The 15,579-nt window shown below is 33.9% G+C and overlaps 1 protein-coding gene across 1 annotated transcript in view; it reads left to right on the forward strand.

Moving 5' to 3' along the window:
- Positions 1–333: 333 nt before the first annotated feature.
- Positions 334–15,579, forward strand: part of LOC129226453 (calcium/calmodulin-dependent protein kinase kinase 2-like) — a 310,711-nt gene continuing 295,465 nt past the window's right edge. The window contains exon 1 of the mRNA XM_054861060.1: positions 334–545. Coding sequence (XP_054717035.1) covers positions 527–545 — 19 coding nt within the window. The 5' untranslated portion in view covers positions 334–526. The remainder of the gene's footprint in view (positions 546–15,579) is intronic.

Raw genomic sequence — 15,579 nt, forward strand, 5'->3', positions numbered from 1 at the left:
GAAAACAACAATCTAACCCACTTTTATGCAAAAAAAAAATTTTTTTTTTCAAAGCCGGAGAGCCTTCAAATGACGGGCCTGATTTTAACAAAATAAGAATCAGCACCGCGTCCAACAAAGCTAAAACTTCATCCGAAAATCAAAGAGTCGACTTGACGGTTCTTTTCTCCTGCGCATGATTTTGACGTTTGTGACACATTTTCCGGAAGAAAACAAACTTTTGGCGGCCATCCGAAAGTGATAAACCGCCAAGTTCATGCGCCAAGAGCGGCCGCATATGACCTGAATCAACTTTTCTTATCAGTGGCTCCGCTCGTGTTTGGAGAACCGGTCGTCACGTGACACTGCCCTGCGTGCGGGCAAGGTTTTCTGCCGAAGAAGTTAGAAGACGCAATTCGAGTGGGGGAAAAAAAAAGACGCAACCGCTCTCGGACATCAGTTTTTTTTTTCCTTCCCTTTTATTATTATTCTTTTCTTATGAACGTCGCCGTCGCATGTTTGGATCGAATAGTTCCTGGAACTTGTGATGACAGCAGAGCCAAATGGTGAGTTGTTCCTTAAATGCTTTTCATCCGATTTTGTCCGAGATAATTTATTAATGATTAAATGAAGGATCATTGTCGATACTTGACCTATTTGATAAAGCATGTTTCGTGTCTGCATACTCGAGCGTTTGTTTACATTGTAGCAGGTGGTCTGATGAGGAATATTTACGGCTTCGACCGCAATTGTTTGGCCTCACTTTTACTATTTAAATTTGTTTTTTGTTTTATGTCTATGGAGTAGTTTGGAAATTGAAACTCATTTAAGAAATTATAGTTTGACACAAAAATTCTTGCAATTTCTAGGGGGTTTTTTTTTTCTATTCTTTAATTTTTTTTAAAGCTTACTCTTTTTTCTCTCTCTCTTTTTTATTATTATGAGAGTTATAGTCCGCATCCCTTTTGTTCGCACTCCACGAATGGCAAAAATCCGTCGATAAATAACCGCCGATTGCAAAATTGTAAGAAAACAATGAGGCTTCTCGACGAAAACTTGTATTTAGCAGTCCTGATTTCTTTTGTTGGCTATCGCTTTTCACGTAGATTCATCCGAATGTTGAATGCCAACAATCGTGAGGTGGACTATAGGTTTACTATCTTTTTGATTATTTTCGAACTATATTGTTTATGTACCCTGCATTTTCCTTGCTACTAAAATTGTAAGAAAACGAAAAGGCTTCTCGACAAAAACTTGTATTTACCAGTCCTGAATTCTTTTGTTGGCTATCACTTTTCACGCAGATTCATCCGAATGTGAATGCCAACAATCGTGAGGTGAACTATAGAATAACCATCTTTTTGATTATTTTCGAACTATATTGTTTGTGTACCCTACATTTTTCCTTGCTACTAAAAGAAACACAAAACTTGTTATTGCCATCGAATTGTCAAAAAACTGACAGGTAGAATCAAAGTTCTAAGCAAACAACGATGCTTCTCGAAGAAAACTTGTTTTGGCAATGCTTGATTTTGGAAGCCTTGACTTATTCTGTTGACTATCGGGTTTCATGTAGATTCATCCGAATGCGAATGCCAACAATCGTGAGGTTGTACTATATTTTTTTTTTTTTTTGATATTTTTAATGATTTTCGAGCTATATTATTTACATACCCTGCATTCTTTTTCAATGGAAAAGAGTTGAATCCCTGAATGAAAAGACATCCGACAAAGGTCAGGGAACCCCTTTTTTATCCATGAACTCAACTCTTTTGCATTAAAAAGTAGGGTCCTTTATAACTACTACACACTTGTTTGCAGTTCTCTGCAAATGTGTGCGCTTTTGCTTGTTAGTGCCAAAAAATTATCAAAAAATAACAAATAAAGGAGAGATAAAAAATTAAATATATCATTTGAATTGTTTTATCTTTATTTTTTAACTATATGGTATAACGTCCGGTTGTTGAACAGGTTGTCTATCAATATACCTTGGAAGTAGATTTTTACCAACGCTAAAAGAGAAAATTTCGAGTGTTCCTTTATTTTTATTTCATCTTGAAATGATGACAGAATGTAGTACATGCAGACTACAATAAATCATGAATGTAAAATCCGTTTGTGAAAGAAACAATCTGAAAAACTATTTGTACATAAAGTGGTACACAATGAAAATATTTCATGACAAAATTGTAACAATACTTTTTTTTAAATTGCTTTCCGGATACATCTTTTGAATAATCTTTTACAGAGCGCTATTGCATAATTTGTAGGAATGCACCAAGAAGCAAGTTAGCCGATTCCCGATTAATCGTCAAAAGATAATCGGAAGCTGATAAATTATGTTGATAGTGATTTTAGTACTACAATTTCCCCATCAACTTTTTTTAAAACAACAATTTCGACTTTTCAGAATTTTTTAGTAGTTTATTTGTTTCTGGGAGTGATTATTTATTTTCCTTTATTTTAATATTTTTTTAAATAATGTTTTTAAATTTTATCCAAATTATGTAGTCACATTTTCTTATTACTGTTAGTAAAATGATACTCTGTTGACTGGAGATGAAAATTCAAATATTTAGTGAATAAACCATTGCCTATGGACACTTTTAGTTTAGTATCCACTTTTTTACTATTACAGTGGCTGCCGCTTGTATGAATCACGTTTGTTCTAAACAATTTTGATTCCATAAATTGTCTGATTCAATAAAGCGGCTAATTCAATTAAGCTTTATTTATTTCTATAGGGTGTTTCTGAACTCTTGGGCAAAACTGTAAGGGGTGATAGTACATATCAGGACAAACAATATAATGGTAAAAATAAGGGTCCCAAACGTCTTCCGAAGGAGAAAAGCGCCATTAAAGTTTAGGATCCAAAATTTCAAATGATAATACCAAACGGAAAATTTGGTCGATTCGTTACCCGTTTTCGCTAAAATTATCCTTTTCATCATTATTTTGTTGAAAATAAATTTTAAAGATGTAATTCAAAAAACGCCGATAGAGGGTGCTTTAGACTCTGGAGCAACGAACAACTATTTTTACCGCTATTTTTAAATCGCATTAAATGTTTTCTAATGCTTGGACTTAAACTTAAATTTTCAGCTCAAAACCAGAATAATTGGGAATTAAGTTACGCAAACTGAAGTGTGTTCAGAAGTTGAAATACACTTTGTCACAAAAAAATGTATGCATTAAGGATAAATTGATCTGCAACCAACAAACTCGGCAGGAATGTAGTTTGGTAAGAGATAACTTAAATTTCGTCGCCAGTGAGGAAAGGATAAGATCGCTATGCGCATAAAAGATACGCAGATAGGGAGATAGGTACGATTGAAAGTGGAAATGCTTGTGTCAAAGCGCACTTCAAACGAAATTGTCGAGTTGTAAGGTCGCTATTGCGACTAGGACGTCCTTTTAGACGTATACGAACAATTGTTGTACGTTTCAAAGGGACGTACAGTAGGTCTCAGAGAAGCAGGTTTGTTGTACGGGTGCATCTGCCACCACCTCGGTCAGAGCGATATGGTAGTAGTTTAGTGTAGGTAAAAATAAATGAATCACTCCATTGCGGTCGGTTAAGGCATTCTAGAAACAGAAATAAGCGCGAAGATCGCAAATCATAAGAGCGGCCACTACGTATCAACAAGGTAGCTAACAATCAAGAAAAACAATCCGGAGTAGACTGGATGACACTGGTATCTCGAATCATCGTTCCGTTGCGATGGATTGGATTTTCGTCGATTGGATTCTTGACACTTGATTAGCTGGGTTGTGACAGATAGTAGGCGTGTTATCTTCAACGAAGTATCCCGATTTAGTCCCAGTGGTCATAGGTGTAACTTGTTTCACTCTATACCACGTCGTGTTCAGTCTTGTATAGCTGCTAGAGGAGGCTGTACTACTTCCGGTTTTTTAACCTTTATTGTGTCATATCTTCTTAATTAAACGATCTTTTGTTCTGAATTTGTAATCTTTTTCATATCTTCTCATATATTATCTCTCGACGTTTTATAAACTACACCTTTAAAATTTATTTTCAAGAAAATGCAGATTAAAAGAATAATTTTAGTGAAAACCGCAAACAAATCGACCAAGTTTTCCGTTGTTTTATGATCGTTTGAAATTTTGGACTTTAAACTTTAAAGGCGCCTATCTCCTTTGGAAGACACTTGGAACCCTTATTTTTACCATTATATTGTTTGTCCAAGAGTTCAGAAACACCCTGTATTTTTGACAATTTGATTCATTAAAGCGGTTGATTACATACATTTGTGCTTGAAAAATTATGTAAGATATAACAAAGTTTTTCGGATGTTTTGTGTAATAAAACGCTGTTTAAATCGTATTTTACATGTAAGTAACCATCTCATTACCTGTTATTTTTAAAACCATGCATTAATTTTAATACATGAATGATTTAACTTTTTTAATTCTATATTATTATTATTAATTTATAATTACTTGCTGCCTTTCGTTGCATAAAATTATATTTACTTAAATACCATAGTTTCATGTTCTAGGCATACTAAAGTAATTTAAAGTAAAACAATTTTTTCGGTCGATTAATTGATGAAAATGAGCAGATTATAAATAATTGGCAAATTGGGGTATTATGGCCGATTAGGTGAATTCCAGGAGAAAGGCTACATGACACTTGAATTTTAAAGCTTGATATTCTGTCACTTGCCACATACCATTCTCTTCAGAAATAAATGAACTTCTTGAATCTTAACCTGTTTTTCCAAAAAGTTTGATGACTTACAAAAAATAAAGGGCAAAATCAAAGTTTTCTCTTTGTGTTTTCACAGAGCAAAAAATCTCTTTTTTGTTACATACTTAATTTCAATAAACATGTTATCAGCATATAATATTTAGGATAACTTTTACCTTTTGAATGTCTAGTTAAACTTTTTTGCAAGTAATTTAAAATTTCTTTTTTTTTTTTTTTTCAATCATGAAATAGGTCCATTACTACGGCGACAATTTGATGTCCATCTGTTATCACAATACTACATCTCAGTTAGTTCACCAAGTACCTATTGGGTATAGAAACTATTGGTTTTTTGATGCAAAGCAGAATTATGCCCCTCGTCAAGGAGGCATAGTTATAAATTTAATGTATATTTAATTTATACGATTTTTAATGGTAACGGAAGGACAAAAAATACGGTAGCAAGGACATTTAACTATAAGCTGATACAGGGTAAAATTTTAGAATGCTAGTATGAAACAAACTATTGTTTAAAGTTAGTAGTCACATTTGAAACAAAAGTAAGTAATATTTGTAAAAAAAATTATGTGTGCTTTTATTTATAAAATAAACTTTTATTTAGTTTTTTTTTTTTTTAATGTTTCGTGATTTTATTTCTTGTATTTTATGTGATGTAGATCATGAAAACTACATTTAAAAACTCCTAAGCATGTGAAAATCATTTTGGTATGACATGTTTGTGATATGACAAGCCAATTCAAGCCGAAACATATGCTTTAAAACTTTAAATTTATATTGGAACAATGCAATATTTTGAAACTGCTTTCATATTTGTTCATACAAGTCACAGGAAAGGACTGTTGAGAGCCTTGATTTAACCGTTAAACGTACTCCGAAGAGATCAGAAAATTCATAGATCACCTTTCAAAAAGATAGAAAAAAAAAGGATCCAAAAAGCTCCATACTCATCCTGACACACAAAAAATGCACCATTTGAATCTTGTAACAAGTTACGTTATTGAATATACTTCCACAAATCGAATGAGATATCACTTCAAAGTCAACAGACTTTTATAAATAATGTTAAAAATGAAGATTCTCTGCTGCATTAAAAACACCAAATCATAAGAATATGCCGAAGGATTCATTGACGTTTGGACAAGTTTTGCTAGTTGGATGAAAGGGAAAGAAATTAACAAAGAGCAATGTCGGACAGATACTTCATATAAAAGATGAAGGAGTATAAATAACTTGCTTGAGAATGTATAATAATGTGGGAATTATCTTCGTGTTCGCTTAGAAAGAAAATAAATGTTCTATGGATTATGATAAAATTATTGAGTATTTAAAGAATTCAGAATTGCAACAGATGGCTCAGGCGTTTGATATCATTGTTTCAGACTGCTGTATTAGCTGAATAAATGTTTGTAAGTTGAAAATTTCCAAGTTTAATTGTTTTGGACTTCTTGTCCTTCCGTTACTGTCCTTCCGTTACCCTTAACAAATACATAATTTATACGCTTAAAATAGTTATTTTTTAAACTATAGGTGGAATTGTAATGACTGAACACTCCTGTATGTGTTTTTTATAGAATTTTCCCTTTTATAGTTTAGCTGAACTTTTGGGGAGAACATGATTGCGTGAAAATCATGTCGCAAAAATGTCCTTCCTTTACCACTTTTTAAATTTGATTTTAAAAAAATACTAAGAAAAAGTTATCAGCTTTGGCTTTTTTAGCAATTTACTATGTTGTGTACAAAAGTCTATGCATCAATTTTTTAAAAATATGTATTTTGATATCTCAAAAACAGAAATGCATTAATTTTTTTTTTTTGTAAAACTGCCCTTCCGTTACCGATGGAATTCACCATTACCAAAAACTGCTGCTTAATTGGTGCTTCTCTACTTTTTATGAAAGCAAAAACCAAAACGTTTCGGTTTTTCTCACACGTGACTCTGTTGCTAATAACTTTAGTCTACCAAAATCTTATATATATATCCTGTTATTAAAAACTCATTTTGTCGAGCATTCTTCAACTACATCAAATTTGAGCTTTGCAAGGATGAAACCTAATTTACGTATACGGGGTCTCAAAATTTAATTTGAAACTTTAATTTTTGAATTGAATTAAGGGCCAACTTTTTTTTTATAGCATCGAAACAAAAAAAATACGCGCGGAAGCCTTAAAAGACACCATGAAATAATGTTTAATCCCTTACTGTGAATTATTGAAACATTTTTGCGGCCAACTGAAAAAAAGTTTCTAGCTTGTTATTCGCATACATTTTGCCATCTGTAAGTACATTAAACTGCTTAATAATAAAATGAATTCCTTTTCAACATCAGCCAGTTTCCTATTCGCAACTCCAGAGTTTGAATACGCTACCTTGCGGTGATTAATAACACTAAAGAAAAAGGTAAAACATTCCTTTCCACGTGTTTTCTTTTGGGGTAAATTACAGGCTTCAGACAGTTAAATTTCAGAAGAATAGAACAGAAAGCTTCCCACAAACACGGTGAAAAATTACTTTCATTCACTCAGCGTCAAAGCAAGTTATAAGTTACGGCATTTGTTTGTTTTACCTTTTTCATCCACCATTAGACAGTGGCTACAGCGCCCCCTATTTTATTGGAGTTGCGAATCGTCTGGCAGTCACGTCATGTTTCGTTCACAACATAGTAGATACGAAAGTCGGAATATTTTAAATGTTTATATTTTAAGAAGCATTCCATCTTTTTTTTTTACATTAAGGTCCTACTACACCCACATACGTACACCCACTGAATCTCTTCGCACAAACATTCATTAGCAAAATAACAAACTTTAAATCCTGATAATTAAAAATAGTGGAATTAAATATCCACCCATAATAATGAGACGGAATTTTAAAGTATCAGATCGTGGGTCGAGTTTATACAACTCGGTAATTGCAAATTTTGCAAAATAGAATGCTTCCCTTTTGTAGAAATTTTTTGCTGGAAAGAAGATATAAATGCTCCTAATTGAATGAAATTTAGAAATGGTATTTTAATGATATTTACATTCTCAATTAGTTGTAAAAAAATATTACTTACTCGACTATGAAAAAACTTAACTGAAGTTCCTAGTTGTAGTATTCATCGAACGAAATGTTAGAGAGAGCTGTTTTAGTTTAAGACTGAACCAAAAATTAACATTAATTACTTTGAAATAAATTTGATTATAATAAATATCACTGAGTATTTAATGCTTAAACTAAGGTGATTTTTTCTCAGTTATAAATTTGAGTAGTTTAGATTATTAGATTTGTTATATCCATTATAATCAATTGAAAAAAGTATATTATTAAATATTTAATGTTTGAACTAATGTCGACTTTAATTAGTTCTGAATTTTTATAAGTTGTACATTAGTTTTATTCAATTTTTCTTCTTGTGAAAAGAAAATGTACTTTTATTTCAATAATGTTTGAGATTAAACAATCGACGCCAATATTTCTTTTTACTTCCTTTTACCAAAAAGGAAGTACTGTGTTCGCGAAAAAAACTTCACTCAATAATCGGCCTTAATTTCCATTTTGCTCGCCCCGAATGAATATTGAGTTTTTTCTTCAACCCGACCATACGCAGATATATGCCTAAGAACGTATAGACACCAAAAATATCGACCCCAACCCAACCCAATTGGAACCCAATTTGCCGTGCAAAGAACAAACGTCGAAACTGCACTTTTCACGGCAACACTTTTTAAAGTAAGTTTTTGTCACGAAGTGGTCCTTTATAGCATATTTCACCTAAATAAAACGTTTTATGTTCATTTGTGAATGGGAAATATTTTTAAACAAATTCTGAAAATGTCCTATCTGAATCAAATTTGTGGAGGCGAAACAATTTAAAAAGCAATTTCTTATTTTGAACTTACAGCTGCAGATGACGTTTGCGTTTAGCACGGCAATATTGTCGTCAGAATTTTATTCAATACGTTGACAGCTTCAATTCCGAGCAAACATTTACTCAATATTAAGAAGGAGTGATGGAACTGAGTACCCTTTAGCTCTCATGCAAATCAAACCTTGCGACCATAGTTTTTTGACAGTTGGGAAATTTTCAGCACATTTCCCATCTTTACGAAGTAATATCTGTTTAGAAAGAGCCCAACTCAGCATTCAGTTGGCGTAGATTAGGAGTATTTAACAGGATTGGGTGTCTTCTCCAACCAATTCAGCTTTCTTTCTTTTTTTTTTTAGTATTGTATTCGGCAAAAAAATTTCACTCAAAAATCGACCTTAATTTCTATTTTGCTCACCCCCAATGAATGTTGAGGGTTTTTTTCGACTCTACCAAATGTGGATAAGTGTGGATTTCTATTTTGCTCACCCCCAATGAATGTTGAGGGTTTTTTTCGACTCTACCAAATGTGGATAAGTGCCTAAGAACGTATAGACACGCGAAATATCCATAATGACGATTCCCGAGTTAGTTACAACGAGTTTTCTCGTGACGTCGGTATGTACGTATGTTTGTGCGTATGTATGTCGCATAACACGAGAACGGTATGTCCTAGAAAGTTGAAAGTTGGTAGACTCCTAGTGGGGTCTAGTTGTGCAGCTCTCCTTTTGGTTGCATTCAGGTGTTTCTAAGGCGGTCTTTTGACCCTTTTGGGGGGAAATTATTGTTAATTTCGATGTAAACTTAAGTGGTGTTACAATTTGGCGGACACTTGGCGATATGTCGCCAGTCTTTTGGTCGCCAAATTTTGACGTCAACTTGGCGACAATTTTTGCGGTTTTTTTTTTTTTTTAATTTTTAAATCTGGTTTCAATTTGGCCACAGCTGGTGATATTTAGAGAGTAAATTATTGAATCACATTAAAATTACCAATAATGGGAAAATGACATTAAATTGGAGTAAAAGGAAGTCATGTGAGGCACACATCAGCTCGTTTTTTGAAAAAAACCTATCTTTTGATAGTTTTGAGTACTGTGCAGTAGCCAAATCAGACCAGAATCGTACAGATGTCCTTGTGCTTTTGTAGAAATGGCAAGGGGTGTTTCTGTAGGCACTCATTGGCAAACAGAGTAGAATGTATTGTGCCTTCACGGAAGAAAGCTCTCTCATAAAATCTGTGTTCAAAATATCCTGGGTATATACCCTGGTAATTCAAAATACCCTGCCAGACCGGGCCGCCGAGAGCGAAGGCGGGCATCTTGTCAATTTGGTCACCGGCCTCTTGCCTTCCCCCATAAAACTTAAAAAATTTACGCTATTCAGATTTATACTATTCCGAGCTGAGACCCGCAAACGATCGGACCCCTAGTTTCCCACTAGGCTAAGATGGGCTCTCGTCAGCTCTGGGCCAGACAAGAGCTCAACAGCCGAAAATCTCAATCGAAACACTTTTTCAGACTCTGGAAGATCATTCTTGCTCTCAGTACAGTTGAACTTCGTTTATCCAGCCCCCCCCCCCCCCCCCCGCTTATATAGATCTATGGTTAATCCAGACGTAATTTGTTTTCAAAGGTTTCATATTCAAACACACATAATATTTTTTAATATGATAGCTGAACTACAAGTGCGTCAAACATTTACTTCTTATTTTAAATAACTGTGCAACTCCTGCATTAGATCTACGCAATAAATTATAGCAATCTAAAAAACATCATGGCCTACTTGGAGCGTCAGTTAGCAGTAGCGTACTAGGGTCTAGCGCCCCTGGCGAACTGAAGAAAATGTGCACCCCCCTCCCAAGGTCGCCCACATCTGAAGTCACCGGAGGTCATTGTGACCTCCAAAAAAATTTTTTTATAAGAACATTTTGATTAATTGATTCGACAAATAGGAGGCAGCGTTGTAATTTTTTTCTTATTTTCTTTTTTAGAATTGTTTTCAATGATGCCCAATGTTCCTTCTCAGTAGATGTTATGTATGTGTATAAATATATATACCCCCTCTAGCTCTTTTTCTTGCGAGATTTTTTTTTTAAAGTTTTAAATCCTTTTTTAAATTATTTGATTAAAAAAAATTCTAAAAGAATTTTTTTTTTAATCAGTCGAAATGCCGCCCCCTTGGCTGCTGCGCCCCTGGCGAGAGCCAATCCTGCCAACACCTAGTTACGCTACTGTCAGTTAGACACCACTGCAGCTGAACTGTACTGCCGTGGGCAAGTAAAGAGCAGTAACTGCTCTTTTTCTCATTTATTGTGCGTTAGCTTTCTTGTACATGCTTGCACTGTAAAAAAAAAATGTATTCAAAAATGAAACTCTGAATGTATTCATTTTTTTTTTGAATACAATTGCTTCAAAAATGAGTAAATGTGGCATCAAATACAAACATACGAGAAATACGAGTCATGAAATGAGTACATGTGTTTCTCGAAATTGAACCTTATTGATTCGGAGCTATATTGAGTAATGAAAGTATTCAAAAATGAGTAAATTTTCATTATTTTTGAATACCCATTTTTAACAGTGTGCTTATTTAGTTTCCGCTAAAAGAAAAAAAGAAGGAAAAAAACGTCCTATTCCAACGTTTCCTTATTTTTCGTATTGAATTCGAAACGTGTTTCTTCAAATATCTCGAAAACGCATTTGTGCAGATACACGGCAGTATAAATGATAAATTGTTTAATTTCTGTAAAGGCTAAAGTGTGGATTGTGCGACAAAATTTGTTTTGCTTTGGTTTTCATACTACCCGAAATATCCGGGTTTTAGTTTATCCGGAGTACCTTTTGTCCCAGTTAACTCGGATGAATGAGGTTCTGCTGTACTAAAATTTTTCTTCCAGCAATTGTCAAAAAAACTATCTTTGCTATCACACTCTAAGATTTTTTTGAATTAATTTTGCAAAATTCTGGATCTTACTTTTTCACATTTAGATTTCATTTTGTGCATAAAAATTTTTAGCAAACGAATAATAACATATATTAATTATTTAAAGTCCAATCTTTTTATCCATATACAGATGATTTATAATTTACTAAAATATACAACTCAAAATTGCTTTGTAAAATTGTACCAAACTTTTTGAGACAAGCCTTAATTCAGACCGAATAGAAAGGCATGTCTATTTTTAAGATAGACAGGATGTTTACCATTACTTTAAAATTATAAATAACAAACTTTTAACTGCCAAAAAATACAGATTGCTGCATACACGTGTTTCGGAGTTATAAAGAAATCCCTTTTTCGGATATATTTTCATCCATAAGCTCACTGATTTTGCATTTAAAAAAAGGTTCCTTGTAACCCCGAAGCACGTGTATGCAGCAATAAGCTATTTTGTACTATTAGACGCTGTTATTTCTTATTTTACTTTTCATGTAGTCTACAACTTTTATTATTCTCTTCATTGTAATAAAACAGCATATGAAATATTACTTGAACAATAAATTTAAATATACATTAAGTTTAACAATCATTACTGAATTTACTTCAAAACATGAGAGTTTTAAATATTATATGCCGAGGAATTCCTATTTGAATTGGAGATATTTATTTGTTATGATTTGCATGTTTTGCAAATAAAAGAGTACAAACTAACAACGAACTGCTTGTTTTCCAGTTAGAATACTTCCACCAAAATAAAAGTTAATGTTTATAAATAGTCTGCGAGCATGAATAATAACATGTTTTGCTCTTTTTATCGTTAGTTTGAAAAATTGAATTTCCTAAGTGTAGCCAGATAGTAAGAATTGAATTTGATGAATTTCAATTTCCTTTAGAATTGTTGCATATGTAAAACAATTTATGAATAACAGCTTTATCATCGCGTTTTTTCAAATTGTAATTTTCCAATTACTTGCTCATAATAAAATTAAACAACTAACTAGTTCAGGAAAAATAATATGATTTGGTTTTTAATTTTATTTGTAACTACATAACAAATACATTGACATAGATTCTATGTTTGGTAGTTATAACGCGTTTATTACAATCCAGACTCTTATTTTATTGTCATGTCTTTTTTTTTTTTTAATTTTCTCGGTTTAAAATGGATGCCTTTGTTGTAAATGTTTTTATTTTATTTGTTTATTATTTTGTTGTTTCATGTAATCAGCTCGTGTTGATAAATAGTTTTGGGTTTTGAAATTTTCTTTTAAATAATTGGATTTTCATAGTCGGAAACTTAATGCAAACTTCAAAAATAGTAATTTGTACCACTACATTATCTATTTCTTTCAATATAATATTAATAATTAGTATTATTATTACAACTAGAAAGTCACCCGTCAAGGTATGACGGGTGAAATTTGCTCATACATTTGAACGAAGCCATTGCCTGTTTGGTGATATTTTGATAGTTGAAATTGTTACCCTTACTCCAATGGATTAACCCTAAACTCCAGTAGGTAGCGTTCATTCTTGACCGTTTTTTTTTTTTTTTTTTTGTATCTTCATTCTCCTGAAATGACAGTCTTACCAGTAAAACAGTTAGTTACTGGATCGAGTTCAGCCTTGTCACACACTTTATTGTCAGCCTTGTGTCAATAAAGCCTTTCCCCGCATGTTAAACATTACCAACACATTGAATCAAATAAGCATGCCGTGGCGCAAGTTTCATTGTTGATGACTTCAGGAGCGTTACTCGATCATTGGCTATTATATAAGGATTATTACTTTTAAATAAAATATGTGAACCGTCACTTGAGGGACAAATAATTGACTTTTTCTTGGAATGGCCCAATGGCGATTAAAAATATTATTATTATTACTATTATTTGTGTTCAATACATTCTACTTGAATTAGTTAATTTTTTTTTTTTTTTAACAATTTTTCCTAGTCGAGGATTACCGAAAAAAGGTTAGCTCTGCTGTTTCAGATGACATCATTGAATGCATACGTGTACATTTATTTACATACTTACATATTTATTAAAAATGTTATTTTTATTCATTTTGTTTTTTCTTTATTTATTTATTATTTCTGATTAAGAAAAAAAAAGCACCTTTTGTCTTTCTTTCCAATCACAAAGCATTTAAATATCCTTACTATTTATAAGGCCCATATTTCAAAATCTGTTCACGTGAGACAAAACTAGTACTGCGAAGAAATAAAACTGAAAAACGGGGTAGCGGGAAAGGAAAAAAGTAATTAAATAACACAAAAGAATGGATCCACCAGTTCCTTTGAATCCAAAGTGGTTGGTAAAGGATTCTTTTCTTTTAAATCCCTGCGAGATTTTTAAAAGAAAGATACTGTAACGGATTCGGTGCGACTTCCGCTTTCTTGAAATGAAGACACAGTTCTTGATAAAAACACAGGAAATTTATTTACACTATGTACAGGAAAGATCTTCAACAACTGCTAAATTATTCATCAGCAATTAAGCAATTATCACACAACACCGTAAACTCAACGGTTACACACGTATTTACTTCCAAATACGAAAACAACACAGCGAAAATGCCTCGCAATAAACAGAGCAAAAATGCACTCAGTTCGAAATCTCCATCGAAACTAACTGTTTATCCATCGCTAACGGCTTAAATACACCGAAAAGAATTTTCTCAAATATTCCACACGCTTCTCGAAATGCGTTGACCGTTATCAAATTTTATCAATGAACAAAAAGGGAATAGGGGTCGTATATTTTAGCCATATGAAAAAGGGGTTGTATATTCATTACGGGAAACTATTTACAGGTTACGTTCCTACAATAATTACTATTTACAGAATTTGTAACATTGCCCCCTTCCTAAGGACTGCACGTCCCGGGCAGTACAATCCCCAGAAAGGGTGCCAAACTTCTATCACAAGTTTACAAATATACACATTAATTAATAACTAACAGATACAGAAAACACAATAATAACAAGAAATATTACTAAACATTAAAAGCAAAAATTATCTACAACCTTTATGTTATCAACCAGGGTTGTTTACGTAATACTCATGAACTATGGCCATAGTATGGGGCTAACCGATCATAATGTACAACCCTAGGTTTTGCATTAGGTGATTTTTGGATCCTCACTACGACGTCATTTAGTCGGTTAACGACTTTGTAGGGTCCATCCCAATGCGACTGTAATTTGGGTGAAAGACCTTTCCGTCGGATGGGATTCCATAACCAAACCTTGTCGCCTTCGTTGAATTCATGTCCAGTAGACCTTGTGTCGTATCGGGTCTTCATCTTCTCCGCCGCGATGTTGATTCGCTCTCGTGCGAAGTTATGAACGTCTTCCAACCGGGCCTGGAGATCCTGGATGTACTCCTCAGGCGATGAAGGCGCATCCGGAGGACGACCGAAGACGAGATCACAAGGTAGCCGAAGCTCTCGTCCGAAGAGCATCTGAGATGGGGCATATCCGGTAGTCTCGTGGACAGCACTGCGGTAGGCCAGCAGGAACAAAGGTAGCTTCTTGTCCCAATCCTGTTGATTTCTGGATACCATAAGTGAGAGATTATTCAGGATTGTGCGGTTAAATCTCTCCACCATGCCGTCCGATTGTGGGTGTAGTGGTGTTGTCCTAGTTTTCTCAATTCCGAGAATTTGACATAGGCCCTTAAACACAGCAGAGATGAAATTCCTCCCTTGATCGGAATGAATCTGCAAAGGTGTTCCGTATCTCGAGATCCAATGCTGGACTAGAGTCTCTGCTACGGTAGTAGCTTCTTGATCTGGAATGGGATATGCTTCCGGCCATTTGGTGAAGTAGTCGATGGAAACAAGAATGTATTTGTTCCCATCAGCAGTTCTTGGTAGAGGACCCAGGATGTCGATCCCAATTCGTTCGAAAGGAGCTCCAACGTTGTACAGATGTAGCTTCCCTCTGCTTCTCTTCTTCGGTCCTTTACGAGCAGCACAGGCGTCACAAGAATGGCACCACTTCTCCACGTCATCCTTCGCCTTGCTCCAGAAGAAGCGCTCCCGAACTTTATTGAGAGTTTTCAAGACACCAAAATGT

This window comes from Uloborus diversus, chromosome 7, assembly GCF_026930045.1.
Source record: "Uloborus diversus isolate 005 chromosome 7, Udiv.v.3.1, whole genome shotgun sequence".
Classification (NCBI taxonomy): Eukaryota; Metazoa; Arthropoda; class Arachnida; order Araneae; family Uloboridae; genus Uloborus; species Uloborus diversus.